This window comes from Hemitrygon akajei, chromosome 4 (genome assembly GCF_048418815.1).
Source record: "Hemitrygon akajei chromosome 4, sHemAka1.3, whole genome shotgun sequence".
Classification (NCBI taxonomy): Eukaryota; Metazoa; Chordata; class Chondrichthyes; order Myliobatiformes; family Dasyatidae; genus Hemitrygon; species Hemitrygon akajei.
In genome coordinates this window covers 81569351-81583721 of record NC_133127.1, presented here as the reverse complement: position 1 = coordinate 81583721, position 14371 = coordinate 81569351, and the positions used below count along the sequence as shown (strand labels likewise).

Here is a 14371-nt window from a genome sequence, read left to right as displayed (position 1 = left end):
ATATATGTCCTAAGTTGCTGTCAAAGATGTAAATTATCCCAGCACAGCCAGCCTCCTTGATGGACAGAATGGCAAACTTTGAATGTGATACAAAAATTCCATCAGCATCAACAAAAACCAGTGTCGAAATGGACACCAACAGCCTCCTGTTCTGGCAAAGGGATTTTGACCTGAAATACAGACTCAGTTTCTCTTTGCATAAGTATGCCCTGACTTGCTGAGTAGTTTTCAGTATTTTTTGATTTTATTTTGATAGATATTATTGCCTGGTAGTTTGTTCCTCCAAAGTGCTTGTACAATTTAGTCTGAATGTTGTTCATGCTGTTGGTAAACAAGTGAACGTGTTTCTACTGCTCTTGATGAAGATCATCACAAGTCTGGAGGGCTGTGTTTGCTATGGGAATCCCAAATCTCTAGTGTCAAGGTATATCATTGCCTGAGCTTGTACTTCCCTGCCTGAGCGTGGAACCAATGGAGTGGAATCCACAAGAGAATTTCCAGATATTGTAATGGGTGTGTCCAATCAGGGATGAATCATCACTAATTCCCAAACATTTCTCCTGCTCCTGCCGCTGCATCTACAGCTCATCACGAATGGGATTTGCCCTACTGATAGTAAAATTGTGAAGCATATGGCAGATACAAGCAGGGCAAGCAAGTATTTTCAGGACCCCAAGAATGTTATACTTACTGGAGGATTGCATGCACCTGTGATTCTGGTTGTACAAGTTAAAGTCCTAAATTAGGGCAAAGCTTAATGAATACAGCATTAGACAAGAGATTTCAAAAGTTGAGAGAGAGGCTGTCTGCAGGTAAAGGGTTTTCTGGCAAGTACTGTACAAGACTTAAAAGTGAGATTGGAAGAGTTCAGGACCAGCATTTTCCTGTGAAGGACAAGTCTGGCAGGATTCAAGAGCCCATATAACAAGGGCTACTGTACCTCCAGTCAGGGAAAAAAGAGGCATAAGGCAAGTGTAGGCAGCTCAGATCAATTGTGTCCCTTGAGTATAAGGGATATAAGTTTACACTTAAGGAAATTAGGAGGGAAAAAGGGGATATGAGATAAATAAAGCAAAGGAGAATTGTAAAAAAAAAAGTCTAAATATACTGACAGTAGCTAGGGAGAGGGCAGATCCCCTTATGGATCAGTGTAGTCATCTACGTGTGAAACCACAGAAAAAGTCTTTATTTACAGTGAAGGACAGTGATTTTGTGGATAACAACAGTGATATCCTGAAGCATTTTGGCATTCAGGAAAATTGATGAGGCCCTGACTGAGATTTTTGTAAATTGGTTAGCCACAGGTGAGATGCCAGAAGAACTGAGGATAGCCAAAGTGCCTTAATTGAAGCAGTAATGGCAAGTCAAGGAACTATAGGCCATTCTGCCTAACAGCAGTGATGGGAAAGCTACTGGCATGAATTCTAAGGATCAGTATGTAGTTGATTTGGAAAATCAAAGACTGATTAAGGATAATCTGCATGGCTTTGTGAGAAATTATATCTCATAAATTTGATTGAGTTTTTGGAGGAGGTGACCAAGAGGATTGGCTAGGCAGGGCAATGGACATTGATAAAATCCAGCATGATAGGCTTGTCAAGAAGGTTAGAGTACATGGATCCAAAGTGAGACAACACATTGAAAGAAAAATTGGCTTGGGAGTAGGTGGAAAAGAGTTGCACTGAAGAGTTGTTCTGAGGCCTGTAAACAGTGATGTGCTGCAGGGATTGAGGCTTGCTACTTTATCATTGTTTGTCATATGTATTAATAACTTGGAAAAGAATGGCATTAGTAAGTTTGCAAATGACACCAAAACTGGACAGTAAAGAAGGTTGTCTACTATTGCAACAGGATCTAGATCAACTAGGAAAGTAAGCAAATAAATGGCTGTTGCAATTTACGTACAAAGTGATGCATTTTGGAAATTAAACCAAACTAGGTCATACAATGTGAATGGTAGGCCCCTGGGAATTCTTATTCAACAGTGAGTCCTAGGAGTACAAGTACGTAAATGAGAGATTGGACAGGCTAGCACTGTTTTCCCTGGTGAGCAGGAGCTGAAGGGGTGACCTTACATAGGTTTTTTAAAAAATTACAGGAGGTTTGTATAGGGTGCATGATCACAGTTTTCCCCCCCAGGATAGTGTAATTTTAGGAGAAGAGGGCATAGGTTTAAGATGAGAGGGGAAAAGTTTAAAGGAGACATGGGGAAATGCTTCCACATAGAGGATTGTAAGTATATGGAATGAGCTATCAGAGGAGGGTGTAAAGTGAGTACAGTAATAGCATTTGAAAGGCATTTGGACAGGTACATGGTGGGGTAAGGTTTACAGGGATATGGGATTAGCATAGACAGGGATCTTGGACGAGCTAAGGGCCTGTGTTCATGCTGTATAACTCTATGAATCTTGTATTCTTCAATCAAACCCCTTCTCGCTTTGAAGCTACTCCAGTTATTCAAGTAGAAAACCATCCCTGAACTCCTGAATTGCTTATAAAACATCAAGATCCTTTCATAAATATGGAGGCCAATACTATGCACAATACTGTCTATCATCCCATACCCGACACCCTAACTGAGTGAAAACTGATAAAACTGCAGATGCTGCAAAGTTGAAACACAAGCAGAAAATGCTGAGGCACTCAGCAGGCCAGGCAGCACCTGTGGTAAGAGAAGCAATGCTTAATATTTCAGGTTGAGAAATCCTTCATCAGAACTGGCAAAGAGAGAATTTAGTGGGCAGAGGTATAGTCAGGTAGCCATGAGAGTCGGTAGGTTTATATAAAAAAAAATTCAGTAGACAGTTTGTCTCCAGAGATGAAAAAAAAGAGATTAAGAAAGGGGAGGGAGGTGTCAGAAATGGACCAAATGAAATTCAGGCAGGGTGGAAGTTGGAGGCAAAGTTGATGAAATTGAGGAGCTCTGCATTGGTGCATGAAACAGCACCAATGCAGTTGTCAATGTTATGCAAAAAGAGTTGGTGAGCATTATCAGGGAAGTCTTAAAACCTGGACTGTTCCACATAACCAATGAAAAGGCAGGCATTGGTGGGGCCCTTGCTGGAGATCTCCCATCCACTGCCACAAATTTCATAGTTCTCTTACCCCACAATGCTCGTTTCAACCTCCTGCAAAGACTTTGAATTTGACAATGTGGACAAGAACATTAAAGAGGTTGAGATGGGATGGTAATTTCTCAGAAGAGCCAAGTAGTAAATGTTTTTTTTAGATCATTTGAAAGAAGAAAGTAATTCCAGAGAGAAAATCACACTAACAATATCAGCTAATGTGGTACCGGCAAAGAAAGTTTAATGGCCAACAGTTTGTTAGAACTTGGTCAAAGTTCCACAAACCTGCCTGTCTGAGTAGGCCCATTGTTTCTGTCTGCTCCTGCCCAACCAAACTAGTGTTTGCATACCTCAACTCCATTTTGTCTTCCTAGGCTCAGTCCCTTCCATTTACTTCCACAACACTTCACATGCTTTTGATCTCCTCAAGAACTTATACTTTCCTGGCCCTGATTGCCTAATTTTCACCATGAATGCCTAATCCCTGTTCACTTCTATCCCCCCTCAAGAAGGCCCTAAAGCTCTCTGTTTCCTTCTCGACAACAGACCCAACCAATTCTCCTCCACCAGCAGCCTCCTCTGTCTGGAACTCTTCCTCACTGTCCACAAGTTCTCTTTCGGCCCTTCCCACTTCCATCAAACTCAAGGTGTAGCCATTCCATTTCCCCCTTCTCTCTTCTCACCCTCTTCTCCTCACCTGCTTATCATCTCCCATCTGGTGCCCCTCCTCCTTCCCTTTCTCCCACGGTCCATTCTCTTCTCCTATCAAATTCCATCTTCTCCAGTCCTTTATCTTTTGCGCCTATCACCTTCCAGTTTCTTACTTTATTCCCCCTCCTCCCCTACCCGCCTGACTTCACCTATCATCTTCTAGCTTGTACTCCTCCCCCTCTCCCACATTCTATTCTGGCTCCTTCCCCCTTCCTCTCTAGTCCTGATGAAAGATCTCGGCCTGAAACGTCGACTGATCCGCTGAGTTCCTCCAGCATTTTGTGTGTGGGTTGTTCTGGATTTTCAACATCTGCCGAATCATTTTCACATGAGATTCAAACCTTGCCTTTTGTGCTCCTATGCATTCCAGGTATCTGGAAGGTAAGTTTTCCACATAGTGGAGACAGAAATTGATTTGTACCTGGAATGGATAATGACTGATGGGGAGAACTGAAATCTGTTCATCTGTGTTCATGGAACACTGACTTAGTCTTGGAATATTTAGCCACCAGGTAATGTATTTCACTGAAGAGTAAATTGAATTAATATTAATTATTAAAATTAATAAAACATCAACACAATTATGTTCTAATATTGATTCAGAATTAATATTCAATTTTGCTTCTGCATTTTCAGTTGGGGTTCCAGGATGATGCCTAATAACACATTAAAATTTTTAATATAATCAACCGGAATAGAGCAAAATGACTGTTGATACTAAAGAGTTTCTGATAGTGGAGTCCTTGTGCAGATCAAGTGCTATTTAATTTGCAAAGGCATTAAGATACTAGGTGGAAATATTTAATGGATATAATAGGCTTAAAAGTCTAATTTGCTGCTGAGTGACTCTCATATTCTGTAGTATAATTGTATGAGAATTGGAAGAATATGAAGTACATTATATCTTTAAGGCTGAAGCATGCCAAGTTTATGGCCCTGATCTGTGCTATTGTTAAATTAAATGCTTTCACACTCCTGAGCTCAGTAATATTCTTAAACTAGCAAATGGTTGGCATCAATAATCACTGCTTAAAAATGCTTTATGAGAATTTTATTACATTCAATTACAGGACAAAAATTATAAACAATTACTAATAACTTTTCCTTTCATAAATTTTGACTATAATTTAATTCTTTATGACATCTAGGTTTATACCCAGTTGTAAGGTTCATGTTTGGTTTTGTCTGTACCCAGTGTGCCAGGGTTGGGTCACCCATTCTGGGTGTATTTGATAATCATAGACGTATGGTTTGGAAGTTATCTCACAGACACATGCGCGGTTTGCAAGCTGAAAACGAGGACCTTGCACTTGCATGTTTCGAGGATTGCTACTAGAAAGAGTTCTCAGCAGCCGTTCCACTTCCTTGGTTTCTGTAAAGAGAAAAGAAAACTAAAGGCAGAAGTTTGGAACAACTTAAGGAGCACTTGCAGGTGGAGGGAGGGATAAAGGGATGGAGAGACATAAAGAGTGAATTTCCAGAATTGTCCTAGCAATTGAAGATGAGTCTGTTCAAGAGGGAGCTTGGCAAACAGACTGAAGACTAGTGATTACGTTGTTTGACTGGTAACCTGAGTTCTGGACATAAATATCTGATGATATTGCCAAAGAGTGGGAATAAAGAATGCCTTTTCTAGTAGGCTGCCAGTGATTAGTAGTGTTCTGCAGGGGTCTGTGTTTGGATCGCTTCTTTTCATGATACATATCAATGACTTGGATGATAGAATTGATAATTTGTGGCCAAGTCTGCAACAATAGAAAGATAGGTCAAGGGGCAGGTACTGTTGATGAAGTAGGCAGTCTGTAGGCAGATTGAGAGAATAGGCAAATAAATGGCAGATGAAATATAGTGTAGGGAAGTGTATGGCCATGCACTTTAATAGAAAGAATAAAGGCATAGATTATTTTAGAACTGAGGAGAAAATTCAAAAATCTGAGGTATAAAGGAATTGGGAGTCCTCATGGAGGATATCCTAAAGGTGAGTCAGTGGTAAGGAGGGCAAATGCAACGGAAGCATTCATTTCAAGAGAACTAGAATACAAGATAAGGAATTAATGCTGGGATTTTATAAGTCATTGGTTAGACCACACTTGGAGTATAGTGAGCAATTTTGGGCCCCTTATCTAAGAAAAAATGTGCTGGCATTGGAAAGGGTCCAGAGGAGGTTCATAAGAATGACTCCAGGAATGAAAGGGTTAAAGGTTATGAGCATTTGATGGCTCTGGACCTGTACTTGCTGGAGTTTAGAAGACTGGGGGTGGGTGGGGGGATCTCATTAAAAACCTATCAATTATTGAACACCCTAGATAGAGTGGATGAGGAGAGAATGTTTCCTGTAGTGGGGGAGTCTAGGACCAGAGCACATGGCCTCAGAATAGAGGGATGTACATTTAGAGATGAGGGGGAATTTCTTTAGCCATTGGGTGGTGAATTTGTGGAATTCATTGCAACAGATGGCTGTGGAGACAGAGTCATTGGGTATATTTAAAGCAGAGGTAGCTAGGTGCTTGATTAATCAGGGTGTCAAAGGTGACGGGGAAAAGGCAGGAGGATGGGGTTGAGAGGGATAATAAATCTGCCATGATGGAACAGTAGAGCAGACTCAATGTGGAAAATGGCCTAATTCTGCTCCTATATCTTAGGGTATTATACCAACTAGGGTATTTAAGTGCAAGTAATTAAATAAGTGATAAATTTGGGGAAAAAATACTAATTGCAGCAATAGTAATCTTGAAACTACTGGATATGTTTGTAAAAGCTTCTCCAGGGGTGACTTGCAGTAAATATTGTAGTTAGAGAAAAAGCTAATTGAATGAATTCTTATTTCAATAATGTTTATCAACAGAAAATACAAGTGACGTGTACAAATTGTTACTGAATATTAAATAAAGATTGGTAGTGCCATAGAGGTGAAAGTAATCTGTTGTGATAATAAAACATATGAGATTTGAAGCTTAATTCAAGTAGTAGGGTTCCAGTGTTGAGAATAGTCTTGTTCAGCCTTTGATTACTGTACCCTGTGAGGGGGAATGTGTTACTGATTAAGTAATGCAGGTTGAAGCAGGAACTGAAGATAGTGGCTCCAGGCTCTTCGATAAACCTGTGGATAAAGCAGTGCGACAAGTTGGACAGGGCAAGCATCAAAGGTGGGTTGTCAGTGTACAGCTGAGAACTAACCCCCCGTATTTGTATTAATTCATACAGGCACAGCACGTAAAAGGAGAAAGGCTTGCTGAGGATAGAGTTCTGTGCGATTTAAGCAAACACTGTTGCAACAAGGAATGAGTTGCCGATGGTTAAGAAAAAAAAATTGTGTAGAATCAAACCCACCTCGATGAGAGAGAAAACTTTGTTTGATTAGCAGCATAAAAGGGTGCAGAAAGGATACAGAGAAGAGTGGCATAGGAGTACAGCGGATGGCGTAACACTTTACACAGTGCCTGCTATTCATTGGAAGATCAAGGTTCAATCCCCCAGCTGTCCGTAAGGAGTTTCTATATTCTCCCCATGACTGCTTGTGTTTCCTCTGGGTGCTCCAGTTTCCTCCCACGTTCCACATGAGGTAGGGTTAGTAAATTGTGGGCATTTAATGTTGGCGCTGGGAGCATGCCCAGAGCACGCTGTATTGGTCATTGACGCAAATGACACATTTCATGATGTACGTATGACAGATAAAGCTAATTCAGGCTTTTGGGAGATCAGTAAATGAGAATGAGCTTTCCAGAATCACAATGGGATTTTATTTGTTAATTTTATATGGGTGGGGCCTGTAACACAAACTATTGCCACACCATGTCTCAGCTGACCATCAAACATTAATTCATACTGTTACAAATGAGGAGCAGATCTGATGGGCAGAAGGGTACAGAATCGCCAATGCCCGCCCCCCCCCCCCCTTTTTGAGAATCACAAGATCGCTATTATTTCGGGTCTGATACCCAGGAAATGAGAGAGAGACAACGCCAGAATACACAAGGTGGAATGTCTCCTATTGACAAAGAGAGAAATTACTGCTATTGTCTCTTGAAGAAGGAATTGTGTATTGAGTACTGTTCTATTCATTGAAACCCCTCAGGGGACAACCAGAGTGGTCTGGTTGAGGGATTGCATCATCCCAACCTGATTGACATCTGAGACCCCGTGAGTGAGGATAAAAGAAGGGTCTGGGGAACGCCTCTCAGATGCACCAGGAGAGACGCTACGAGACCAGTGGGGGCTTGTGAGTGTGTCCACCCTTGCCTGGGTGATGAGTCCTCCACGGAACGGTCTAGCTAAAGGACGGATACGGATCAAGATCGTAAAAGGAAAGTCGGCAAGTTTTTTTCTTTCTCTCTCTCTCCAACAATTGCAACACAGTGATCAACAACGACTGCAGCCTGTATGAACTGAACTGAACTTTATATTTCCATCGGACAATTCATTATCCCCTAGACAACGATAGAGCTTATTCCTTATTGATTATTATTATACCCGCACTTTTAGGTTTAGTATTGATGACGTATATTATCATTGATATTATTTTTGTGTATTTTTACTAATAAATACTGTTAAAAATAGTATCATCAGACTTCAACGGCTACTCCTATTTTTGCTGGTAAGACACCCAGTTACGGGGTTCGTAACAATACCAACTCTATATTAACCATTTTATTCTCCCCACATTCTTAACAGATTCCCTCAGATTTTACCACTTGCCTACACTCTGAGGGCAGTTTATGGCAATCAATTAACTTACAATTCTGCATGTCCTTGGGGTGTGAATAGAAACTGGCAACCTACGTGGTCACAGATAGACCCTACAGACTCCATATGGGCAGCACAGTTGGAACCTGTGTCAGAAGAGCTGTGACAAACAGCACAAGAGGTCATTATTGATGGTCAGCTTAGAAGAAACATGACTGAGTGAATTCAATTGTGAATTTCTGGGAAAGAAGGGCACAGATTTTGAATTTGACAATGTGGACAAGAACATTAAAGAGGTTGGGATGGGATGGTAATTTCTCAGAAGAGCCAAGTAGTAAATGATTTTTTTTTTTAGATCATTTGAAAGAGGGAAGTAATTCCAGAGAGAAAATCACACTAACAATATCAGCTAACATGGGACCGGCAAAGGAAGTTGAATAGTTTGTTAGAACTTGGTCAAAGAAACACCAGGTAGATTCTCATGGATATGGCAAGATCCAAGAGGGAAAATGGCTGAGGAAAGAAGTTGAAGATGCAAACTAAAGCAATGGAAATTTGAGAATCTTAGCCCAATAAGCCAGGGCATGGAAGGAAGTGGATGAATTTACTCCTTTTGAAGCTAGTAGGACAAGTGGATAAATCTTGTCCACTTGAATGCTGGAGGGACTCAGCAGGCCAGACAGGTCTATGGAAAAGAGTACAGTTGACGTTTCATTAGGACTGGAAGGAAAGATGAGAAGTCAGCGTAAGAGGGTGGGGGAGGGAGGAAAACGTACATGGTGGAAGGTAATAAGTGAAACTCAGGTGGAAGGGTGAAGTAAAGAACTGGGAACTTGATTGGTGAAAGAGATAAAGGGCTGGAGGAGGGGGAATCTGATAGGAGAGGGTAGAAGACCATGGAAGAAAGGGGAGGAGGAGGATCTCCAGAGGGAGGTGAAGGGCAGCTAAGGAGGTAAGGTGAGAGAGGGAAAGGGGCATTTGCCAGAATGTTCATGCCATCAAGTTGGAGGCTACCCACTGTGGCCTCATTGCGGCAACAGAGGTGGCCATGGACTGACATGTCGGAATGGGAAGTAGAACTAAAATGGGTGGTTTCCGGGAGATCCCACTTTTTCTGGTGGAACGATCTCCCAGTCTACATCATGTCTCATCAGTTCACAGGATAGATAGATAGATACTTTATTCATCCCCATGGGGAAATTCAACTTTTTTCCAATGTCCCATACACTTGTTGTAGCAAAACTAATTACATACAATACTTAACTCAGTAAAAAATATGATATGCATCTAAATCACTATCTCAAAAAGCATTAATAATAGCTTTTAAAAAGTTCTTAAGTCCTGGCGGTTGAATTGTAAAGCCTAATGGCATTGGGGAGTATTGACCTCTTCATCCTGTCTGAGGAGCATTGCATCGATAGTAACCTGTCGCTGAAACTGCTTCTCTGTCTCTGGATGGTGCTATGTAGAGGATGTTCAGAGTTTTCCATAATTGACCGTAGCCTACTCAGCGCCCTTCGCTCAGCTACTGATGTTAAACTCTCCAGTACTTTGCCCACGACAGAGCCCGCCTTCCTTACCAGCTTATTAAGACGTGAGGCGTCCCTCTTCTTAATGCTTCCTCCCCAACACGCCACCACAAAGAAGAGGGCGCTCTCCACAGCTGACCTATAGAACATCTTCAGCATCTCACTACAGACATTGAATGATGCCAACCTTCTAAGGAAGTACAGTTGACTCTGTGCCTTCCTGCACAAGGCATCTGTGTTGGCAGTCCAGTCTAGCTTCTCATCTAACTGTACTCCCAGATACTTGTAGGTCTTAACCTGCTCCACACATTCTCCATTAATGATCACTGGCTCCATATGAGGCCTAGATCTCCTAAAGTCCACCACCATCTCCTTGGTCTTGGTGATATTGAGACGCAGGTAGTTTGAGTTGCACCATATCACAAAGTCCTGTATCAGTTTCCTATACTCCTCCTCCTGTCCATTCCTGACACACCCCACTATGGCCGTGTCATCAGCGAACTTCTGCACATGGCAGGACTCCGAGTTATATTGGAAGTCTGATGTGTACAGGGTGAACAGGACCAGAGAGAGTACGGTTCCCTGCGGCGCTCCTGTGCTGCTGACCACCGTGTCAGACCTACAGTCTCCCAACCGCACTGAGAGCACCAGATACAGTAAATGACCCCAACGGACTGACAGATGAAGTGTCACTTCACCTGGAAGGACTGTTTGGTAGTGAGGGAAGAGGTGTGGAGCAGGTACGACATTTGTTCTGTTTGCAAGGATAAACACCAGGAGGGAGATCAGTGAGGAAGGGGAAGTAGATAAGGGTGCGCATAGGGAGCAAACCTCATGGAAAGCAGAAAGTGGGGTGATAGGTGAGGACAAGAGGATCCCTATCCCTGGTGTGGTGGTGGGAGGATAATTATACCTCTTTCCACCCTGTGACTTGTAAAAATACCGTCCCCCTTCTCTCAGTTCCTCCATCTTCACCACATCTGCTCTCAGGACGAGACTTTTAATTGCAGAGCCAATGAGATGCCCCCCCTTCTAAGAAAGGGCCTTTCCTTCTACCAACATCAAAGCTGCCCTCACCCACATCTCTTCCATCTCACGCATATCTGCCCTCACCCCCTCCTCCCACTGTCACAACAGGTTTAGGCTTCCTCTTGTCCTCACCTACCGCCCCACTAGCCTCCACGTCCAGCACATAATTGGATCCCACCACCAAGCACATCTTTCCTTTCTTCCCACTTTCTGCAGGGATTGCTCCATGGTCTCCTGTGTATGATAGGTGTCTAATTCTCTCAATAGCTAATAGAAATTAACAGGTAACAGAATACTGTACCTAAATGGTGCCCTGGACCACCATTCTACACAATTTCTCATGGTTACAATTGATCACTGTGAGTAGACTATGTTGCACGTTATGTAACTCATTAACAAGAGGTAATCAGGGAAGTAAGTGCTGTACTGCTGGAAAACCGATGAGAACAATTGGAAGAGTTATTCTAAATAATAAAGAATAGAGAAGCATTAGTTGCAATAAGGGAGGGGACAAGGTAGACTACTTCTGCCTTGTGTGTTCACAACATCCCACAACTTCTCCAACGTGACCGTGGTAGAAGCAAGATTAATGATTGAGACATTGTGTGTTGTCTTTTCATTTGTTCTCTGAACTATTGTGAAAATGTCAGTCACATCACTTACATTCCCAGTGGGAGTTGAGTGGGAGAAGTCCAGATTTACTGTTCTGCAAAATATTTGACTAATTAGTACTTGTGTCATTTCAATACTTGCATCAGAATAGCTATTTTTAACAACCTGTTACATTATTAAGTTAATAACCCATAAATTGAGTTGTATTGTGGTACAGTCCAGTATGAAGGCATTATTGTCATACAGATTACTGTACCAGCCATGGTAGTGTAGTGGTTAGCACAACACTACTATAGCTCAGAGCTTCGGAGTTTGGGGTTCAATTCCAATCATATCTGTAAGGAGTCTGTATGTCCTCCCCATGGAATGTGTAGGCTTTCTCCAGGTTCTTCGCTTCCTCCCACAGTCCAAAGACCTACTGGTTAGTAGGTTTATTGGTCATTGTAAATTGTCCTGTGATTAGGCTTGGATTAAATTGAGAATTGTGGCAGGCACAGTTCAAAGGGTCAGAAGGACCTGTTCTGTGTTGTATCTCTAAATATATAAAATATAATTCTCAGCCAGTAATGCTGAACACATTATTTCATAGAGCACCACAGTATAGAAACAGACCCTTATTCTTCCCATACCTGGACCTGGACCATGCATACCCACCCCCATTAATATATTTATCCAAACCTCTCAAATATTGAAATCAAACCCGCATCCACCACTTCCTCCAGCAGCTCATTCCAGCATCTGAGTGAAGGAGTTCTCCCCCAAGTTCCCCTCAAATACTTCACAGTTCATCATAGTCAATGACCTCTAGTTCCAGTTTCACCCAACCTCAGTGGAAAAAGGCTGCTTGCATTTCCCCTATCTATAACCCTCATAATTGTGTGTAACTCTTCCAAATCTCCCTTCATTCTCCTACCTTCTTGGAAATTAACTGATTCAGTCTTTCTCTATAACTCAAGTCCCAGCAACATCCTTGTAAAATTCCTCTGTACTCTTTCAAACTTATTGATATAATTTCTGTAGGAAGGTGACCAGAACTGCAGATAATACTCAAAATTTGGTCATACACAACTTCAACAGAACATCCAAACACCTGTACTCAATACTTTGATTTATGAAGGCCAATGAGCCAAAAGCTTTCTTTATGCCCCTATCTAACTGTGACGTCACTTTCAAAGAATTATTGATCTGTAGTTCCTAGATCTCTCAGTTCTAGCACACTTAGTGCCTTGCCTATCACCGTGCAAGTCCTACCCTGGTTTGTACTCCCAAACTGCAACACCTCACACTTGTCTCCATTAAATTCCATCTGGTATTTTCAGCCCATTTTTCCAGCTGGCCCTGATCCCACTGCCTTCATACCAATCTTGGTGTCAAATGCAAATTTGCTGATCCAGTTCACCACATCATCCAGATCATTGATATAGATGACAAACAACAACAGGCCCAGCACCGCTCCCTGTGATACACTAGCCTCAGGCCTCCAGTCAGAGAGACAACCATTTACCACTGCCCTTTGGCTTCTCCCATGAAGCCAATGTCAAATCCAATTTACTACCTCATTCTAACTTCCAAGCAACTGAACCTTCTTGAACAATCTCCAATGTGGGACCTTGTCATAGGCCTTGTCTACAGAGAAAACATCTACTGCTTTACCTTCACCAACGGAGAGTCTGGCAGATGGAAAGCAATGTTGGTAACTGCTAGGGTTTTCACTTTGGAAGGAAAAATGGAAGATCAGGCTATTTAAATGGTAAAAGATTGCAGCATGCTGCTGTGTAGAAAGACTTGGGAGTGCTTGTGCATGAATCGTAAAAGGTTGGTTTGCAGGTGTAGCAGGCTGTCAAGAAGGCCAATGGGATGTTGGCCTTCATTGCTGGAGGGATTGAATTTAAGAGCAGGGAGGTTATGTTGCAACTGTACAGGGGACTGGTGAGGCCACACCTGGAGCAATGCATGCAGTTCTGGTCTCCTTACTTGAGGAAGGATATACTGGGTTTGGAAGGGTGCAGAGGAGGTTCACCAGGTTGATTCCAGAAATGAGGGGGTTAGACTATGAGGAGGGATTGAGTAGCCTGGGTCTGTACTCATTGGAATTCAGAAGAATGAGAGGAGATCTTGTAGAAACATATAAAATTATTAAAAGGATAGATAAGATAGAGGCAGTAAAGTTGTTTCCATTGGTAGGTGAGACTAGAACTTGGGGACATAGCCTCAAGATTTGGAGAAGTAAATTGAGGATGGAGATGGGGTGTAACTGCTTTTCCCAAAGAGTGGTGAATATATGGAATTCTCTGCCCAATGAAGCAGTGGAGGCTACCTCAGTAAATATATTCAAGACAAGGTTGGATAGATTTTTGCATAGTAGAGGAATTAAGGATCATGGGGAAAAGACAGGTAGGTGGAGATGAGTCCATGGCCAGATTAGCCATGATCTTATTGAAGGGTAGAGTAGGCCAGATGGCCTACTCCTGCTCCTATTTCTTATGTTCCTGGTAACCTCCTTGAAAACAATTAGTTAGACATGACCTATCGTGCACAAAGCCATGTTGATTATCCCTAATCAGGTCCTGTTTATCTAAGTACTTATATATCCAGTCCCTAAGAATACTTTCCAAAAATTTGCCCACTACTGTGCCAGGCTCACCAGCCTATAATTTCCCAGCTTATTCTGAAAGCCTTTCTCAAACAACAGAATAACATTAGCTATCATCCAGTCCTCTGGCACCTCATCCATGGCTA

The 14371-nt window shown here is 42.1% G+C and overlaps 1 protein-coding gene across 3 annotated transcripts in view; it reads right to left on the bottom strand.

The window, feature by feature from the left end:
• Positions 1–4785: 4785 nt before the first annotated feature.
• LOC140726494 (uncharacterized) overlaps positions 4786–14371 on the bottom strand; it is a 36167-nt gene continuing 26581 nt past the window's right edge. Inside the window, exon 7 of one of the 3 annotated variants that reach the window (XM_073042945.1) lies at positions 4786–5151. In XM_073042945.1, the coding sequence (XP_072899046.1) occupies positions 4949–5151 (203 nt within the window). In that variant the 3' untranslated portion in view covers positions 4786–4948. The remainder of the gene's footprint in view (positions 5152–14371) is intronic. The other 2 variants (XM_073042946.1, XR_012098651.1) reach the window with 2 other exon arrangements.